General features: G+C 37.0%; 1 protein-coding gene across 1 annotated transcript in view; it reads right to left on the reverse strand.

Annotated features, from left to right (window-relative positions):
• Positions 1-20,890, reverse strand: part of LOC136748666 (PC3-like endoprotease variant B) — a 272,976-nt gene that overhangs the window by 167,933 nt on the left and 84,153 nt on the right. Inside the window, exon 6 of the mRNA XM_066702614.1 lies at positions 11,915-12,023. Within this exon, the coding sequence (XP_066558711.1) occupies positions 11,915-12,023 (109 nt within the window). The remainder of the gene's footprint in view (positions 1-11,914; positions 12,024-20,890) is intronic.

Below are 20,890 nucleotides of genomic sequence, written 5' to 3' on the forward strand. Positions count from 1 at the left end.
TCGTCCCCATCTGCCACTTCTGATACAAGTACAGGCAATGCCTCATATGCCTCTCAGCCAGGGGTTCTCAATGGATCCCACCATAGTCTCTCCACACAGAAACACGAATCAGATCTGCCCTGATGCACTTCTACAGGCATTTAATATTTACGCATGGAATGTTTTGGTTCTGTTGTGAGGTTTTAATCATACGTGTTTCTCTTGTTTTTGTTTCCATGTGCTTTGGTGTTGTCTTTATTTAGTACTAAAGAATCACCATTGAAATCTGAGTTTCAGTCTTAATCCCAGATTAATTCAAATACTTCAAATCATCCACAAATTACACATAGAAAACCAGTACAATTACCTCTGCACTGATACTAACATATAAAGCATTTAATGTTTCTGAAACAAATATTGCTGGTATATATATATATATATATATATATATATATATATATACACTCACCTAAAGGATTATTAGGAACACCATACTAATACTGTGTTTGACCCCATTTCGCCTTCAGAACTGCCTTAATTCTACGTGGCATTGATTCAACAAGGTGCTGAAAGCATTCTTTAGAAATGTTGGCCCATATTGATAGGATATCATCTTGCAGTTGATGGAGATTTGTGGGATTCACATCCAGGGCACGAAGCTCCCGTTCCACCACATCCCAAAGATGCTCTATTGGGTTGAGATCTGGTGACTGTGGGGGCCAGTTTAGTACAGTGAACTCATTGTCATATTCAAGAAACCAATTTGAAATGATTCGACCTTTGTGACATGGTGCATTATCCTGCTGGAAGTAGCCATCATAGGATGGGTACATGGTGGTCATAAAGGGATGGACATGGTCAGAAACAATGCTCAGGTAGGCCGTGGCATTTAAACGATGCCCAATTGGCACTAAGGGGCCTAAAGTGTGCCAAGAAAACATCCCCCACACAATTACACCACCACCACCAGCCTGCACAGTGGTAACAAGGCATGATGGATCCATGTTCTCATTCTGTTTATGCCAAATTCTGACTCTACCATCTGAATGTCTCAACAGAAATCGAGACTCATCAGACCAGGCAACATTTTTCCAGTCTTCAACTGTCCAATTTTGGTGAGCTTGTGCAAATTGTAGCCTCTTTTTCCTATTTGTAGTGGAGATGAGTGGTACCCGGTGGGGTCTTCTGCTGTTGTAGCCCATCTGCCTCAAGGTTGTACGTGTTGTGGCTTCACAAATGCTTTGCTGCATACCTCGGTTGTAACGAGTGGTTATTTCAGTCAAAGTTGCTCTTCTATCAGCTTGAATCTGTCGGCCCATTCTCCTCTGACCTCTAGCATCAACAAGGCATTTTCGCCCACAGGACTGCCGCATACTGGATGTTTTTCCCTTTTCACACCATTCTTTGTAAACCCTAGAAATGGTTGTGCGTGAAAATCCCAGTAACTGAGCAGATTGTGAAATACTCAGACCAGCCCGTCTGGCACCAACAACCATGCCACGCTCAAAATTGCTTAAATCACCTTTCTTTCCCATTCAGACATTCAGTTTGGAGTTCAGGAGATTGTCTTGACCAGGACCACACCCCTAAATGCATTGAAGCAACTGCCATGTGATTGCTTGGTTAGATAATTGCATTCATGAGAAATTGAACAGGTGTTCCTAATAATCCTTTAGATGAGTGTATATAACTACACAAAACAAAAAACAAAGGAAATATAATGATTTTGTTTTTTCTTTCTTTCTGAATGGAAATCTTAGAGTGAAAAAAGAGCATAAAAAACTGCAGAACCTTCACCTATTGAAATGGCCTTGTTTCAGTGATGACTTGGGCTTGACTCAATACTGGAGGCCAAGATTCACAATCTATGCAACAGTACCTGAGACCTTTGTTTTGAAACTACAGTGAGGGAAAAAAGTATTTGATCCCCTGCTGATTTTGTACGTTTGCCCACTGACAAATAAATGATCAGTCTATAATTTTAATGGTAGGTGTATTTTAACAGTGAGAGACAGAATAACCACAAACAAATCCAGAAAAATGCATTTCAAAAAAGTTATAAATTGATTTGCATGTTAATGAGTGAAATAAGCTATCAATCAGCTAGATTTCTGGCTCCCGGGTGTCTTTTATACAGGTAACGAGCTGAGATTAGGAGCACTCTCTTAAAGGGAGTGCTCCTAATCTCAGCTCGTTACCACAGAAGCAATCAATCAATCAGATTCCAAACTCTCCACCATGGCCAAGACCAAAGAGCTGTCCAAGGATGTCAGGGACAAGATTGTAGACCTACACAAGGCTGGAATGGTCTACAAGACCATCGCCAAGCAGCTTGGTGAGAAGGTGACAACAGTTGGTGCGATTATTCGCAAATGGAAGAAACACAAAATAACTGTCAGTCTCCCTCGGTCTGGGGCTCCATGCAAGATCTCACCTCGTGGAGTTTCAATGATCATGAGAACGGTGAGGAATCAGCCCAGAACTACACGGGAGGATCTTGTTAATGATCTCAAGGCAGCAGGGACCATAGTCACCAAGAAAACAATTGGTAACACACTACGCCGTGAAGGACTGAAATCCTGCAGCACCCGCAAGGTCCCCCTGCTCAAGAAAGCACATGTACAGGCCCGTCTGAAGTTTTCCAATGAACATCTGAATGATTCAGAGGAGAACTGGGTGAAAGTGTTGTGGTCAGATGAGACCAAAATCGAGCTCTATGGCATCAACTCAACTCGCCGTGTTTGGAGGAGGAGGAATGACCCCAAGAACACCATCCCCACCGTCTAACATGGAGGTGGAAACATTATGCTTTGGGGGTGTTTTTCTGCTAAGGGGACAGGACAATTGCACCGCATCAAAGGGACGATGGACGGGGCCATGTACCGTCAAATCTTGGGTGAGAACCTCCTTCCCTCAGCCAGGGCATTGAAAATGGGTCGTGGATGGTATTCCAGCATGACAATGACCCAAAACGCACAGCCAAGGCAACAAAGGAGTGGCTCAAGAAGAAGCACATTAAGGTCCTGGAGTGGCCAAGCCAGTCTCCAGACCTTAATCCCATAGAAAATCTGTGGAGGGAGCTGAAGGTTCGAGTTGCCAAACTTCAGCCTCGAAACCTTAATGACTTGGAGAGGATCTGCAAAGAGGAGTGGAACAAAATCCCTCCTGAGATGTGTGCAAACCTGGTGGCCAACTACAAGAAACGTCTGACCTCTGTGATTGCCAACAAGGGTTTTGCCACCAAGTACTAAGTCGAAGGGGTCAAATACTTATTTCACTCATTAACATGCAAATCAATTTATAACTTTTTTGAAATGTGTTTTTCTGGATTTTTTTGTTGTTATTCTGTCTCTCACTGTTAAAATACACCTACCATTAAAATTATAGACTGATCATTTCTTTGTCAGTGGGCAAACGTACAAAATCAGCAGGGGATCAAATACTTTTTTCCCCCACTGTATATATTTAAGCATCATCAACACTGCTTAACAGACTGGGACAATTCCAACAACAGCACGTGACATTAAATGAAAGTGGCAGCTTGAGACATAAGTAACTAACTACAAACATGATACACGTTTGCAGTTTTGTATTAGTGTTGGGTGAAAGTATTGTTGTAACCTAGCTCCTTGTTACATAAATCTGTAAAATAAAGAAATACTATAATAGACTGTATTCACTGTCTTTCTCACCTGTAAGTTTTATGTTTAGCAGAGGTGCTGTGTGTCATGTGACATATTGCTGCAAGAGAGAACTGACTCCCTCTGTAGGTGATATATGATCATAATTAATAAGGATCAACGGTTGTGAAGGAATACACAGAGGGGCATCGTGCCAAGAACCTCTGGGGAAATGAAGCTACATGAACTAGTGCCACAAGCACAGCAGGTAGAAAAAGATGTGTCCACATCTGGAGATACCTGAGGTCACTCCAGGACTGAAAAGCATTTTGTCTGATATAAGATTCAGATTGCTAATTGAAACAGGCATTTTGTGATGTTTACTTAAACCAAGAAGTGCATATAATCGAGCAATGACCTGTTTCACATCTTTATAAAATGTTTATTTTCTCCAGAAACTATATTGTGTGACATACTATACCACAACATATTATGGTAAAGACTTGCTAAAAAATGTAAATACATACATACTTACACGTATCCAAAAAAACCCCCCATCAAATCCAGTTTAAAGCATTAGAGTATTCATATATGTATACAAACAACAGGTTGGCTTCTTTGTGCCTTGAAATTTTGATGCATTTAATTACTTTCTTCTTCTATTGGCATAGATTCAAAAAATCCATATCAAGGAAATGCGGTTAGGGAACTTGCATGTTGTTAACAAAGCAGGTTACAAAATAGGCCAGGACAGTCTTCACTGTGCTCTTTATTTTAAAAGCATTAACAACTACCATACTAGTAACTGGAATTAAATTGAAGCTATTGTCCCAAAACCTGCATAGCAAGAATGTTAGGAAAAGTATTTAAATACAATCGATTTAATCTGTTAAAGTTGTTTGCTGTAAAATGATCCACTCATAGAGAGTGAAGGTTGTATGTTTATTTAATTGAATTACCTCATGTATACGAAGTATGCCGTATGGCAAGTTGAATGTTTCAGTCCTCAATTCGATTACTAGTCTGAAAGGGGGAGTGTGGGTGGGAGAGTAGTCTCAATAAAATAATTTATTTTATACTAATATTAAAATCAATATGTATTGATGAAAAGGCTTCTAAAGGTGGTTCATATAAGTGAGTCCCCAGTCTAAAACCAGCGTGGCTATGTGTCTTAGAAACTGCATAGAAAAGACCTGAAAGCCCGCCTTGTGGAATCTATACAGACTACTGGAGTTAAGCACAATAGCAAAAGCTTAAAATGAAAATAGCTCCAGTGGAGCAATACTAATACATTTGACACAGCCTCTGCCCTGTTATTATGCAGAGAGGCTTGTGCTTATCCCTTTTTAAAATTAGTTTTTCCATAGAATCACCATAATGAAAAAGAACCATTTCCTTATGGCAAACACATCCTTCTCTCGTGAATTTTGTTACTGTTTACCGTTCCACATTTTATCAGCACTCAAGTGTACGAAGGCTTCAATTAGTTCTTGATGAATGAGCCCATAAGATCTTGTACTTTCATTTCCCCTGTTACCAGATATTTCAGCAATCATTATAAAATGAAATATCATTGTGATTTGACTGAGGGATCACACATTATGCTGTAAAACTCTCTTTTGGAAAGCTAGGATAAATGGGGTGTAAGTTACAAAGTTCCAGTCTCCGTTATTTTCAGCATACAGCTACATATTTGGGACTGGTAATCAATTCAAAATGACACACTTTAATGTTTCAAGCTGTGCTCTGTGTATGTGATAAAAAGCCATTGTTAGAATTCAACACAGATTTATCTGAACGCAATACATCTGTATAGAGAGGCAGAAAGAAATTAATGAAATAATTTGTAAAACTCAAATTATGTATATCAACACTTTTGAATAGAATCAATCATTACACACGACTGTAGCTTCTAGTTTTCTTCGCACTCAACATCTACAATTATCCCAACATGAATTTTCACCTGTATCAGCAAGTACAGTATATAAAACAGTTAAAAGAAGGTGTGGATCTTCAGCATAATTAAAAAGGAAACACATGGTGTAAATTCATGCTGTGAGAACCTGTCAAAAGGCCTTTAAGCTATGTGCAGATGTGAACTATAATACAGAAACATCAGCAACATACTATTGTGTTCTTAAACAACTTACAGGTGAATCAATTATGAGTCACTAAACACACACATCCTTGATATTTAAAATAAATAAGTTAGGGACATAAAATCTTAAGATCCCAATTCTAGTATTACTTTAGATGTATTTGGAAGGAAAAACAAAAGCTTGGTGAATTATGTTTATGAAGGTTACAGTTCAAATTCAAACGTGCGTCACTTCAATTTAAAAAGTATTATTCTTCATTCAATGATTATATTTCATCCCCAATTAAATTCTGTGTGGACAGGGTAAAAGAACACACACATTAAATCAAAACTTTGACCTACCCGCCAATCATAAATTCTCAACTAAGCACATCATGACAGTTGCCTTTTGTAGAAGAACCACAATGCAAACAAAATGCTGCCATTAAGTTTCAGGTTTGTAGTCTCTGTTTCAAGGTCAAATTTTGACCAAGACCTAAGTAATATCAACTTGAAACAAATACGACTTAGCATGAAATTGATTAAAATATTTCAGATTCAGAAAGTCAACCTCAAAAAAGATCACATCAAATGAAAGACACAGACCTGGACACAACTGGAAATTAAGCTCAATATATATTCCGCAGAGGCAGTAGTCATTTACAGAAGGAGTTGTGGGTGTATGCATCAAATTACCAAACCATGCTACGGATGCAGACCTCAGCTTCTAACTAAGCCCGTAGCATCCAGATTGCCAAGTTGAGCCAAATACACAACTAAATATACTGATTAAACATTTTGCTTTCCCCCAAACGTCTCCCATGTAAAACATTCACTCATTATTGATCATAGACTAGTTTTCTTCAATACTTCTTTCATTGTAATACACATATGTTAAAGTGATTTCATAAGCCTTGTAATATTGTATGTAGAACATTGTATGTTAATGTTTAAGACACAATATGGAAAAATCATTCACATGATAAACTTAAGTAATGTAGACACAATCAGACACTTCTGTTTGACATACAGAAATACTCTTTATGTTTTGCAGTTTTTCTGTAATTTTCTGTAGATATTTTTCTATAATAAACATTTAAATATCATTCATATTACATCAGCTACACATGTAGGCAAGAACTTTCACTTGTGGTGTTTCACAAAGACATTCCATTTTCCTAGGTCAAATTCCTTTAGAATATCCATTTTTTCCTTTGTTGCAAAATCATTGACTCATTTACGCTGACATTTTCAATTTCATACATTGCTTGTGCAGCTGCACTACTTTGTACTTTTTGTTTTGATCAGGGTTTGTGACGTGCAGTGTCTCTTTAGAGCCAGCGAAGCCACTAGTCTAGTGCCCTGCATAGACAATCTAACATTTGCAGTTATGCAAGTATATTAACTTATAAAGGGCAACTGTGATGCGAGTCAACTGACTTGCACTTAGAAGAATAAAAATAGGAAATTTGCCAGTGCTCAAAAAGTCTTTTCACTTAAACAAATCTTGCACTTAGGCTAGTTCTGTAATTATGTGCTATAATTCCAGTGCAATGATGATTACATAAGAGAGCAACACAGAAACTCTTCCCAGCAGATATATAGTGCTAGTTCTATTTGGGTCTATCTAGGACTCTAATGTACTATATAAACTGTGTTTACATTGACAGTTAAAACATAACAATAATAGTCTTTCAAGTCACTCTGAAATGCATATGTAACGTCAAAGAAAATTAACAAATCCCTATTCATAATTTGGTTTCCTATTCCACACTACAAAAAGGCATCTTGGAATATTGGGAACATTTAGGCCTACTAAAATAATATCTCGCATTTCTTTTATTTTTTTGCCATTTGAGTGAACCAAAAATTTATATTTTAAAATACCAAAACTGAAAAATCTGGGATTAGGGAGACTAGTGCATCAATTTCAAAATGTGTTAAATTTTTTTGATTAAGGTAATTTAGGTATAATCTGGGGTTTAAAGCAAGGAATGAAGCTATACAACCTTCTGTTTAAACTATTATATACACTCACCTAAAGGATTATTAGGAACACCTGTTCAATTTCTCATTAATGCAATTATCTAACCAACCAATCACATGGCAGTTGCTTCAATGCATTTAGGGGTGTGGTCCTGGTCAAGACAATCTCCTGAACTCCAAACTGAATGTCTGAATGGGAAAGAAAGGTGATTTAAGCAATTTTGAGCGTGGCATGGTTGTTGGTGCCAGACGGGCCGGTCTGAGTATTTCACAATCTGCTCAGTTACTGGGATTTTCACGCACAACCATTTCTAGGGTTTACAAAGAATGGTGTGAAAAGGGAAAAACATCCAGTATGCGGCAGTCCTGTGGGCGAAAATGCCTTGTTGATGCTAGAGGTCAGAGGAGAATGGGCCGACTGATTCAAGCTGATAGAAGAGCAACTTTGACTGAAATAACCACTCGTTACAACCGAGGTATGCAGCAAAGCATTTGTGAAGCCACAACACGTACAACCTTGAGGCGGATGGGCTACAACAGCAGAAGACCCCACCGGGTACCACTCATCTCCACTACAAATAGGAAAAAGAGGCTACAATTTGCACAAGCTCACCAAAATTGGACAGTTGAAGACTGGAAAAATGTTGCCTGGTCTGATGAGTCTCGATTTCTGTTGAGACATTCAGATGGTAGAGTCAGAATTTGGCGTAAACAGAATGAGAACATGGATCCATCATGCCTTGTTACCACTGTGCAGGCTGGTGGTGGTGGTGGTGTAATGGTGTGGGGGATGTTTTCTTGGGGCCCCTTAGTGCCAATTGGGCATCGTTTAAATGCCACGGCCTACCTGAGCATTGTTTCTGACCATGTCCATCCCTTTATGACCACCATGTACCCATCCTCTGATGGCTACTTCCAGCAGGATAATGCACCATGTCACAAAGGTCGAATCATTTCAATTTGGTTTCTTGAACATGACAATGAGTTCACTGTACTAAACTGGCCCCCACAGTCACCAGATCTCAACCCAATAGAGCATCTTTGGGATGTGGTGGAACGGGAGCTTCGTGCCCTGGATGTGAATCCCACAAATCTCCATCAACTGCAAGATGCTATCCTATCAATATGGGCCAACATTTCTAAAGAATGCTTTCAGCACCTTGTTGAATCAATGCCACGTAGAGTTAAGGCAGTTCTGAAGGCGAAAGGGGGTCAAACACAGTATTAGTATGGTGTTCCTAATAATCCTTTAGGTGAGTGTATATTTGGTTCTGTTCTGCCAGCTCATCATTTCAGATGTCTCGGGTGTACTCTGTTAGTAAGTGATTGGTACACACTAGCATGCTAATCTCTTGGTGTGAAATGCATTTTCATATTGTTGATCTGCCTGTGTACCTGTGTAACATTTATGTGAACCCATGTATATAATAAACTAAAAAGCCAATTGGTTATGTATATCTATATTTTCATAGCAAGACTTTAATAAGAGATGCAAGAGTCCCTATTATATACCTGTATTCTCTTTGCTAAATAAAGTTTTAGATACACTGTTACAAGTGTGTAATTATATATATACACTCACCTAAAGGATTATTAGGAACACCATACTAATACTGTGTTTGACCCCCTTTTGCCTTCAGAACTGCCTTAATTCTACGTGGCATTGATTCAACAAGGTGCTGAAAGCATTCTTTAGAAATGTTGGCCCATATTGATAGGATAGCATCTTGCAGTTGATGGAGATTTGTGGGATGCACATCCAGGGCACGAAGCTCCCGTTCCACCACATCCCAAAGATGCTCTATTGGGTTGAGATCTGGTGACTGTGGGGGCCAGTTTAGTACAGTGAACTCATTGTCATGTTCAAGAAACCAAATTGAAATGATTCGACCTTTGTGACATGGTGCATTATCCTGCTGGAAGTAGCCATCAGAGGATGGGTACATGGTGGTCATAAAGGGATGGACATGGTCAGAAACAATGCTCAGGTAGGCCGTGGCATTTAAACGATGCCCAATTGGCACTAAGGGGCCCCAAGAAAACATCCCCCACACCATTACACCACCACCACCACCAGCCTGCACAGTGGTAACAAGGCATGATGGATCCATGTTCTCATTGTGTTTACGCCAAATTCTGACTCTACCATCTGAATGTCTCAACAGAAATCGAGACTCATCAGACCAGGCAACATTTTTCCAGTCTTCAACTGTCCAATTTTGGTGAGCTTGTGCAAATTGTAGCCTCTTTTTCCTATTTGTAGTGGAGATGAGTGGTACCCGGTGGGGTCTTCTGCTGTTGTAGCCCATCCGCCTCAAGGTTGTACGTGTTGTGGCTTCACAAATGCTTTGCTGCATACCTCGGTTGTAACGAGTGGTTATTTCAGTCAAAGTTGCTCTTCTATCAGCTTGAATCAGTCGGCCCATTCTCCTCTGACCTCTAGCATCAACAAGGCATTTTTGCCCACAGGACTGCCGCATACTGGATGTTTTTCCCTTTTCACACCATTCTTTGTAAACCCTAGAAATGGTTGTGCGTGAAAATCCCAGTAACTGAGCAGATTGTGAAATACTCAGACCGGCCCGTCTGGCACCAACAACCATGCCACGCTCAAAATTGCTTAAATCACCTTTCTTTCCCATTCAGACATTCAGTTTGGAGTTCAGGAGATTGTCTTGACCAGGACCACACCCCTAAATGCATTGAAGCAACTGCCATGTGATTGGTTGGTTAGATAATTGCATTAATGAGAAATTGAACAGGTGTTCCTAATAATCCTTTAGGTGAGTGTATATATATATACACACACAGTATAACAACACAACAGACAACAAATATACACTGAAGATTAACCCCAGTTTAACCTCACAGGAACTTTTAAGAACTGCAATGCAAAATATATGAATGCAAGAGACTTGCAAGAGACTGCATTGTTTTTGTCTTTTAAATGTAGTTCTGCTAGTCCAGGTCTTTTGAGAATGCTTGTTTTTTTGTTTTTGTTTTTTATGAGTAGGGGGGACAAATCAATAATACTGGTTAATTTAAGCATTTATGTCACTGCGTAATAGTGTTTTATATCTAGAGAAGATAGAATCAAAATTGTAGATGTTGGCTTAATGCTAAAATAATTCAATATATTATTTTCTATCCCACGTGGGAAAGTAATGTAAAGTAAGGAGCAATTGGTCTTTCAGCAGGTGAAAGTAAATGCACTTTCACTAAAGGAAGCTGATGGCAGGGGAGCATAGGGAGAGGTTTTTTTGGAGAGGCTGGAGACATGACAGACATGCTTATGGAGACAGGTCCAGGTTAAATTGAGTCTTGTGTAATCTGTAAAACACCATTTTCACTTTCAAAGCTGTATTCTATAGGATTTATTTTTATTTTTAATTGCGCCATACAATGTTGGCTACATGTGTGATGTTTATCATTTGAAAACATAAGCTAAGTGTGAGACGCAAACACATGCACCACTGTTCAAGAATCACGACAACTGCAGAAGAAATACAGCATCTCCCAAGTATTTCACTTTCTCAAAGGGACTCACCAGCCCTCTACCCCCTTTTTGTTGTAATCTTCCCTGCACCCAGCAGCAATCCCTGCTGGGAGAAAAGGCTTGGGAGTAATCAGCCATACACTTGGCAGCAAAAGGGTCAGTAAAACTGCAGACCCCCCCACTCCCCCAAAAAAGAAAAAAAAATTGCACAAGGTCCTTCACACTAATGTCTTGTAATTGAGTTACAAAAAAATGCTCCTGTTTTTCTGTCCATTTTACTACCTCAGCTCAGGGAATGTGTTCCAGCCAATTGAGATTTCTTTTTTACTTGTTTGGTTCTGTGGCTATATACATTGAGAAAAAAGGTCACTAAATATGTGAAATATGTCTTTTTGATAATCTATAACCAAACACATCATAAAGTATTGTCTAGGTTTGCTCTTGCTGGTGTTAACTCACTTTCAAAAGACAAAATAACTTCTGTGAAGCACTAAAAATACTTATTGGTGTCAAATTCAGTGAAGCCTTTGGTGATATCATGTATTTGCCCAACATTTATATCAATTGCACTTATTGAACATACTGAGGGTAGATCTTCAGGAACAGCTGTGCAGTGAAAAAAAAAAAAAAACTTACTGCAAAGACTAAATTGCATCTTAATGTTCACGTTGCTAAAAGAGAAACCCAATCTTCTAAACCATTAATCATAACTGCTCATTTTCAGCATAAATATCAATAAAAGTGGAAAGGGCTTACCATCATCAATAATAGTCACCACCACTCCTCTCCCAGTGAGATTTCTCTTCCAGACAGGCATGATATTGAGGTCAAACCTCTTAGGCCTTCCAAACTGTCCATGATTGTACTAAAATAATAACAATAATAAAAAAGTTACATTATTTTAGACATCTAGTAATGATATTTGGTAATGGATAGCTTTTCCAAATGCTTTTTTATTTTTTTATTTTTTTTAAAGTAATCTCTGCTAAAACAAAAATGCACTTAATGGTAGCATTTATTTGATATTTTATTGCATTTATTTATTTAATTTAGAGCATAGTTGCTACGGTGATTAATTATAATTATATTATAAAATATTATTCTTATTCTTATTCAATTCCTTAGCAGTTGCCTTTGTCCAAGTTAACGTACATGGTTTTACAAAGATATAAATACACAATTATACATTATATGAAATCTAATTAGGACAATGGTCTTCTAATAATTATTTAAAAGGCAGGGCAGTGGAACTAGAGCAGTTAGCTATTGCAAAACTCTATCAAAGAGGGGCCCATCTTTATATGTGAGCAGTCTCCAGCTAAGGTACACACAACAATGTAGACTGGCTGACTGCAAATGGGTGCTATCAAAACTCACAACTTTCGGATATTTCACCACTGGGGAGTTAGCTATTCGTGTACTGTGCAATACTTCTGTTGGTGAATGATGTGGGTGTCATGGACCCATTATAGTCTCTGTCTTCGGGGACTCAGCATGTAAAATGTTTGATAGTTGATTCACAGCCAGAAGTGTTTTGGGAATAGTCAGGCAGTGTGATTTTATTATTTATTTATTATTTTTGTCTACACCTTCTGAATCTAGGCTTCATAAGCATAAAGCAAGTGGCTAAAAGGAATTTAAAGAGTACAACTTGTAGATAGCAAAGCAAAGAAGTGTCTTGGATGAAAAAAAAATGTATTTATTAGTTATAATACAATATTTTCATTGTGATCTAATAAACTACAATCTATGTTTAAACAAAAAATGTTTGTGCTGTGAATCGCTCTCAGAGGTGTTAGTGCAAAAGGAGTTCGCCCAGTTAAACTTTTGTGGTATCAAATTTAAAACGATGTGCAGTGCCAAACGAGCTTCTTGCAGATCTTGTCTCACCCAACAGTGCCATAGGAGTGGTCACATTCTAGTGGAATTAAATCAAGAAAATACTTTGTGAAAATTACCTGCAAATTATTATTTTTATTATTAATATTATAGTACGTAGACCTAAATCATTTTGTTAACTGAAACAAGAAATAGATCATTAGGCATTGTTGACGTATTCATATCATGTTAGCGGCATGCAAACATGTTCTCTTCGGGCCCTAAATGTAAGAAAAGTTGCTTGGAAAGTATAGTGCCATACCTTTCAACATATAGCAGTGTATGTATTTTTATATCAACATTATGTTTCTCAAGTCATTTATTTCATATATTTTGTGTGGAACTAAGAAAACATTACTGAATTATAAATTATGTATAAATATGCAAAAGTACTAGTCTTACGAGCTACAATCCAGCAGTGTCACAACTGGTCGGTAAAAAGGCTTAGTGCCAATTTTACTGTTGGCTATATGATGCACCATTGCAGACGTTCCTCTCACTACACTGAGAGAAAACAAAAAGGGCACATTGCTATCTCAGTAAAGTCACTCTGTGTATGGCAGCTTTAAGTCCTTCAAATCAAAATTGTACTTTAGATCTTCCAAACATTCTACACTAGATTCTTATTTTACAATTCTGCCGGGGACAGAATGTGCATTTTAGTCATGTCATCTGTTTAATATTCACATAAATCTATTTTATCATTCTGCCTATGTGATTGTGGATTAAGATTACATCAGAAAGCAAATATCAGCAGCTATCATGAAATTATAAAAGCATCGGTAAATCAGAGCATGAGATTATTACTGCAGGCATGTCCACATGGAAATCACCATATATCTGTTGGCAGATACCTTTCAGAAATATTTAGCTCTAAAAAAGAAAATATTGTTTTACAAAAGGTTAAAGAACAAAGGTTAATTTTCATGAAATCAGAATAGGAAAATTAGCTTTAGCATTAGTTAGCAGTAGTCTGTAATGTTAATTGTCTTTCATCTTAAAATTGAGGAGAAAAAAACTTCAAAATAACTTTTGTTTTATAAAAGGCCATTAAGGTTGCTTTACACATGCTTATGCTTTGTAGGAAAAGGCCCGTGATTTAAATGTGTACAATAGCAGTAATTATATTTTGCTTAATAATTCAATTTGGGAAAAGAAAGTGAGCATTAACATTTTTGGTAGATGTAGAACAAAAAATGGGCTGCTTTTTTTTTTTATCTCAACAATGTTTCCATACGCAACATGATTTAAAGATTCTCAAACCAATAGGTTTAAAAAGTTTTTTTTTTTTTTTTTTTTTACTATATGAACAGAAAAAAGAGCACAGATGAATCTAACTAAACAAAAAAGTAAATAAAGCACAGCAGGAATCTGAGGCTTCCAGGGAGACCAGCTAGGCTTTGTAGCAGAAGAAAAGGTCTGACTAGATGAATAGCCTTACTGCATACGAGTACCAGGCGACCCAAGGGAATCCAGTAATGATAAAGGGGGAGGGGGTGTACAAAGAAAGAGAGAGTGAGAGACAGAGTGAGCTAAAAACAAGAACCAAAAATATTTATTTCTTACTCCAAAAGACAAACTTGAGGTCTTTTACTTTATACATGGCATACAAAATATAAAGGAAATCTATATATCATACCATGACACTGGTCTTGTGTGGTTGTGAAACGGTCATTATCCATGCTATTGCATTCTAAACACACACACATGCAAACACACACACACAAATATATATAAAAGGAAGAAAAGTAGAATAATGTGGCTTTAAAATAGAACTTGTATAAGTCATAAGAATTGAGGTGCGTAGTTGACAGCTGAATCAGTAAGGACAATATAAACAGCTAAACATGTCCTTGGAGAGGAAAGATTTTACTTTGCCATTTGTCCCTGGCATGCCCCCAAACCTGAGCAGATTACTTGTGGCCAATCAATATTTGTATCCACCAGAGGCCTGTTATTCATTTTTTTTTCCTTCTTTTAAATTTGCTTCAAGGAGACTTGCTTCCTTGTTTGCATTTTGTTTTAGCCACTGGGTCCTGTGATAAGAATCCGGGACATGGCTCATTTTTCATTTCTTAGCACTCTCCTGGATTTCCAATGAAAGGTGCTGAGGTGCTTTAAAGAGTCTTAATGTAGCAGTTCCCTGACCCATTTACAAAGACTGTAGAATAAACAAATAAAAATAATAATAAAATACACGCAAACACACACAAATATAGGTGTTCAAAAAATACTCTTATTTATGAATACCACACAGACATTATATTATTTTAAAAAGTACATCATGAATGAGTACTCCAGGGCATCAATTATTATGTTTAAATACATGACAATTAGTGTGATAGCTGTATACATGACTTTGCCACAGAATCAAATTAATTGGTTAGAGAAACATATTACTAAAAACTGTCAAAAAAATCGACAAGTTTCTGTTTCAATTACAGTATTTTTACAAAGTGCCTTGGTTGTGTTATTTGTTAATTGCATTAGTTGTGTTCTTTGTCAACTGGGTATAGCTTTTCACTTTAAATATATTAAAGTTAATTTGTTATTAATAAAGTGATTAAGAAACTTCTCAAGGGAAGCAGGTAAGACAGTTAGAAACACTCTTGACAACCCTGAAATAAATGGTAGCAGATCTGAACAAATGCTGCTTATGGTTATGTGCTTCTCTGTTTAATTGTGACACCTTCAGTAACTGTCCTGGTTCTCTGACCCCCCAGTCCCATTCCCCGGGCATCACTGAAGTGAATTATATGGGAAAGCTTGGCAGATAAATTACATCAGATTTGTAGATACTTTGGGTGGTTTATCAGGACACCATTGGTTTTCAATGGACACTTGTTATAATGCCATGTACTTGTGTGGTAGGGACTTTAAAGATAAGTGCAGATATAGTCTTGGAGATAGTATACAAGATCTGTAAACAGCATTAACTCAAATATGTTATTTTCCTTAGAAAGACATAAGATAATGCAAACTAATTAGTAGGAGCAACATCATTTAATGCAATTTGACTTAGCCTGAACGTTTACAAAATGATGACCTGATCATAATCTTAAAGTGTAACTGCTGCCTTTTCTGTATAAGTAAGATACACACAACTCTTCCAGACAAATGCTAGCATATAAACAACTTTGAGAAATGTCAAATGTAAAACTTACCCAAAGCTCAGAGCGATATGTTCCACTGGGGCTACTATCACTGTGGTTCATGTATACATCTTAGTTAATTTTTCATGCTTTCATATAGTTTTATCAGACAAGTGCCTAAAGGGACTAAACAAAATAGAATACAGAATACAAGAATAACTCTAATCCAGATGTACTTTGCATGAGAGTCCTTGTACAACATTGTGTTGCTCATATGATAACTTCTTCCTAAATCACAAGTGTCAATCTACCCTCTGCATCACATTACATTTCAGAAGAAATCACTGAGGACAAGTTGCTGCCCCAAGCTACCCCACTTAGCAGATACAAAAATCAGTTTTCTGTCAAAATAGACTGCAATATTGATTGTAAATTGCACCCAGTATCATTTATTTTTCTTTTAGATCTGTACTTCTTGATGGCTTTATTGACTGGATCTGAGACAGGGATTTTTTTACTGGGGACAGGAAGGAGGGAGGGGGGTACATTGATCAGGCAAAGAACTTTAGTTTACTACAATAATTTCCTACCTGCAGTTTCACCTTTGTTTTATGAGTATTCCTGAAACTCAGATGGATCTATATAATAAATACAACACAATATTTAGATCACTAGATTATATATAGATGCCACCTGCACCTCACTGTGCAGGAACCCTGAATTACAATCATATTGTTGAGGGTTTCATTATCATAATGTGATATAGGGATCTGTCTGGAGGGATCACAGCTTTAATATGCTTTTTTTTTTAATAGTCAACAAGTAGAGATCTTGATTTGGAAAGTTATTGGTCCAGCCATATAATTCAGGTGAAAGGAAAGTCAGAAGTCACTGTGGTGCTCTGGCTCAAGGTTTTAGGTGCCAAATACAATGCAATGGGGCAGTGGAGTGAACACTGCAGCCAGCATGAGAAGGATGTGCACCTGGCTTCCCAGTTCTTCCAAAAATGCACCTTCCTTCCTTGATGGCTGTAAATAAACTGGAGTGTGAACCTGAGTATCAGTGGTGTCATAGTACTGATGAGACACTGTTGATTTCTCAATGATTGGTGCATCCTGTACCTTAGCAATGCAAGCCTTCTCACATTGCGTACTAGGATTGTGTGTTTACAGACTGGCTGGGTTTAGGCGGCATGATTCAGATAATGTCCAGAAAATAACTTAAAACAAATGTTGTGCCTGTATAAGCCCACTATGCTTTCTTTGGTTGTCTGTAAACCATTGATACAGGCACTGTTACTGCTCTTTATAAAGCTGAAGAAAGTATTTTTGGATTGCAACCTTGCCAAATTAGTTCTCTCTTTATCTACAATTGGTTACAGAACCCAAGAAACACCCATTAAAAATACAATGAACATCCAAGTACCAATTTACTATAAAATGTACAGTGAGTGTAAAGAATGTAATTGAAATATATTGAGCTGCCAAGTAAGACACAAAATATGAAGGGTTAATAAACAGCAATTCCTTCTTCTTTTGTATAAGCAATATCAAAACAGCCACTTCAAACTATACAGTACAATCTTCTGTACCCTTTTAAGTGCTTATATTAACTACCTTCATTGCCTGTTAATAGGTTTGTACAATGAGCATTTTGCACTTCTTTTCACAATGCCCAGGGAAAACTGAACCTTGATTTAAAGGCCTTCATAAATCTGGAAAATAATAATTTGCTCTGACAACTTTGTCATGAATCTGGTATGTGGCACATTTATGCTACAGTAGCTGAAAACCTAAATGTAGTCTGTCTGTGAGAGAGAAGGAAAAAAAAGTATCAGTGTCAATGCATGTGTTTTCTTCTACTTCTTAATTATTTTTGCTAGGCTTTGCCAGTGACCTTTATATGAAATTTTTGATCAAGGAAAAGCCTTTTACAATTTCCTGTCACCGGTAAGATAAACCTAGGCCAAGGCTGTTGTAAGCACTTATAAAAGCTTCTTTGACTTAAATGTACATTGTTTATTCTTTGATTTAGTGACTAATAAAAGGTGGCTGCCTTTGCACTGGACATAGATATTACTTATGTATAAAATCTTATATTCCTCTTTTCTTTATGCACTTACAATTAAAACTAACATGGATAGATGAGACAGAAGCAAAGATTAAGAACAAGGGCTTTCAATGCATTGATGCTTTCAAAGATAAAATACATACAGCATGCCAGTCTTTATCCTTGTATCTCTGTGCACCTCTCAGGGGATCTTTAAGAGGTTAAACACTATGTCACTGGTAAGCCACTAGAAGATTGGCACACAAGCCTTGAAAATCTCTTTATAATTACATTAGAATGGAAAGCTCTGTTGCTCCACAGGTTATTATCCCTAAAGGCTGACTTTCAAAGGGAAAAAAGAGTTAGAGTCTCACATTAAAACTAAGAAGTTAGACAAGCTGCAAAGATTCCCTAGTTTGGACCAAGGAAACTGAGCATTTGCAGTAAGTATTCATAATGATAATGGGCATACATATGTTGAGAATAGGTGTTTTAACATTTTCCATATACCTGCTTAATTTGTCATTGAAGTTATTATTCAAAAGGAAAATTAATCTTAAGGACGAATACATATATTTAAGATCAAGTTCGATGATTGAAAGACAGTTATTAGATGTTATGATCTTCCTTTTCTTATGCATTTAAACTGAATTGTGCCTTCTTTCCTACCTGGGCACCTGCATCTCTACTGTTAGCATCATGGACCTCAAAATGAAATGAAAGGTAAGTCACACCTTCACTGAAGGTACTTTCTGTGCTGTTTCGGGTATGTTATAATTCTCCCCCTGTATTATGAAAGCTGTTAATCAATTAATCAATTACAAAAAATGTCCAGGTATAAAATAAATGCAGATTTAAAGGTCCATTTTTTTATAATTAAGAACAGAAAACACTCCTTACTGGTTTGAAGAGTCTTGTAGTTGCTTGCTGGAGTGCGTTCTGGAGCTCTACTTTTAATGATCAATAAATAAATCTCTGCTGACTTTGTTGAAGCACCACTGAAGACTGGGCTCTCTCACTGCATGAACTTTGTCATGTTACATCAAACATAGGGAAGAATCTCTATTCTTTTTATATATTTTTTACTAGAGGTAGATCACACACTCCTATACTGTACATATGGAGGGGGGTTGAGAAAGCAGAGTTGCTGCCTCAATTTGATGTGACACTGTATAGTTCAGCTTCAACTGATTAGAATCAATTGAGATGTGTTTATTTAATAATCATTCAAAGTAGAGCTAAGGGACACAATAAACTAAAGGATGCAATATAGTGACTTGGGGAATATATTTACTGGTAAGGAACACAGTTTCAAGACATACTGTTCACTTTACCTTTAAGGAGACTTTATAAACCTCCTGGATCATGGCTGCTAAAGACCAGAACAGCACTTCTACAAACTATACATAGTTTTATTCATGTACATTTGTATTATTATCTAAGGCTTTTCTTTTGCATCTCTTTAAGTTATATATATTAACACGTCGACCTTTGCATTCTTCAGTGATTTCAGTTTAATTAATTCTTGTCCACAAGAAACGAGTACTGCTTGTACTTCTGCAAGGCCATATTATAAAGCAGCAGGGAAATATTTACAGGTATTTCAGGTAGGAAAGTGATTTGATCTTAAAATCAATAAGCCCCGTGCTGTAGTGGTATCTGAAATAGTAGGTGTACTCTAATACCTGGCTGGTGATTCATCGGCAGGGTAGGGGTGCTGGTGATTAGTTTCGAACAACAGAATTCGTTATAGGAATTATAGGAGGGTATACGCAAAGTGGGCATACGATGCATGCCTGTGTATGTTCTAGACTACACCACTGAACAAGCCCAGATGTGAGTTAAAGTAGGAGAAAAGTGTGAATGCCAAAAGTACTACAAAACATTCAGTTTTTAACTATAGTACCCAGCTTGCTAAGAGGGGGTTACAGTATTCTTACAAATACATCAAGAAATCAGTAGAATGAATCTGGTAAGTTACCTGATTATTCTCATCATTACTTAATATACTTCTGTGTTTAATGTACATTTTTGCTTTGTGTATTTAAGTATGTAACAATTAATGGGTAATGAAAACAGCACATAGTGGCAACATCTTATGTAAGTGTGTTTAAAGCAATTACTAAAATAACTAATCTTACTAATACAATAATAATTTATCTTGCAGTTTATAAATGATTATATTTTGTAGGAATACATATAATATATATTACAATAAATAAATAAGCTAGTAAGATGTAATGGCAGAAGCAGACATATTTCCTACACGTGGTCAGAATCTAAAATAAATAATAGAGATGTCTAATGTGTTTAATCAATAGAAATATAATAATAATAATAATAATAATAATAATAATATGTATATGTATCAATACAGTGATAATGTAAAAAAAGGGTGAGATGTATATACAATACAGGATCATGTAACAGTCTATTTCAATTGCCCATCATACATGTAGAACACAACATAAACAGATTACCAGCAAACAAATATGTGCCCATGGCACAAGTCTTTTCTGTGCTCCATTGTTGGCTTTCCAGAGATCTTGAACTTGAGAAAGGTTAGACATCACAGAGGCATGAGCAGTTTGTGAGCATCAGCAGATTTAGCTTGTAATTTCATTGATCTGTGTGGGCTTGCTGTTTGCAGACCAGCTGCTGCACTGTTTCCCCACAGCTACTGATCTGAGTAGCATTGATTTTTTTCTCCCTT

Source organism: Amia ocellicauda, chromosome 1 (assembly GCF_036373705.1).
Source record: "Amia ocellicauda isolate fAmiCal2 chromosome 1, fAmiCal2.hap1, whole genome shotgun sequence".
NCBI lineage: Eukaryota > Metazoa > Chordata > Actinopteri > Amiiformes > Amiidae > Amia > Amia ocellicauda.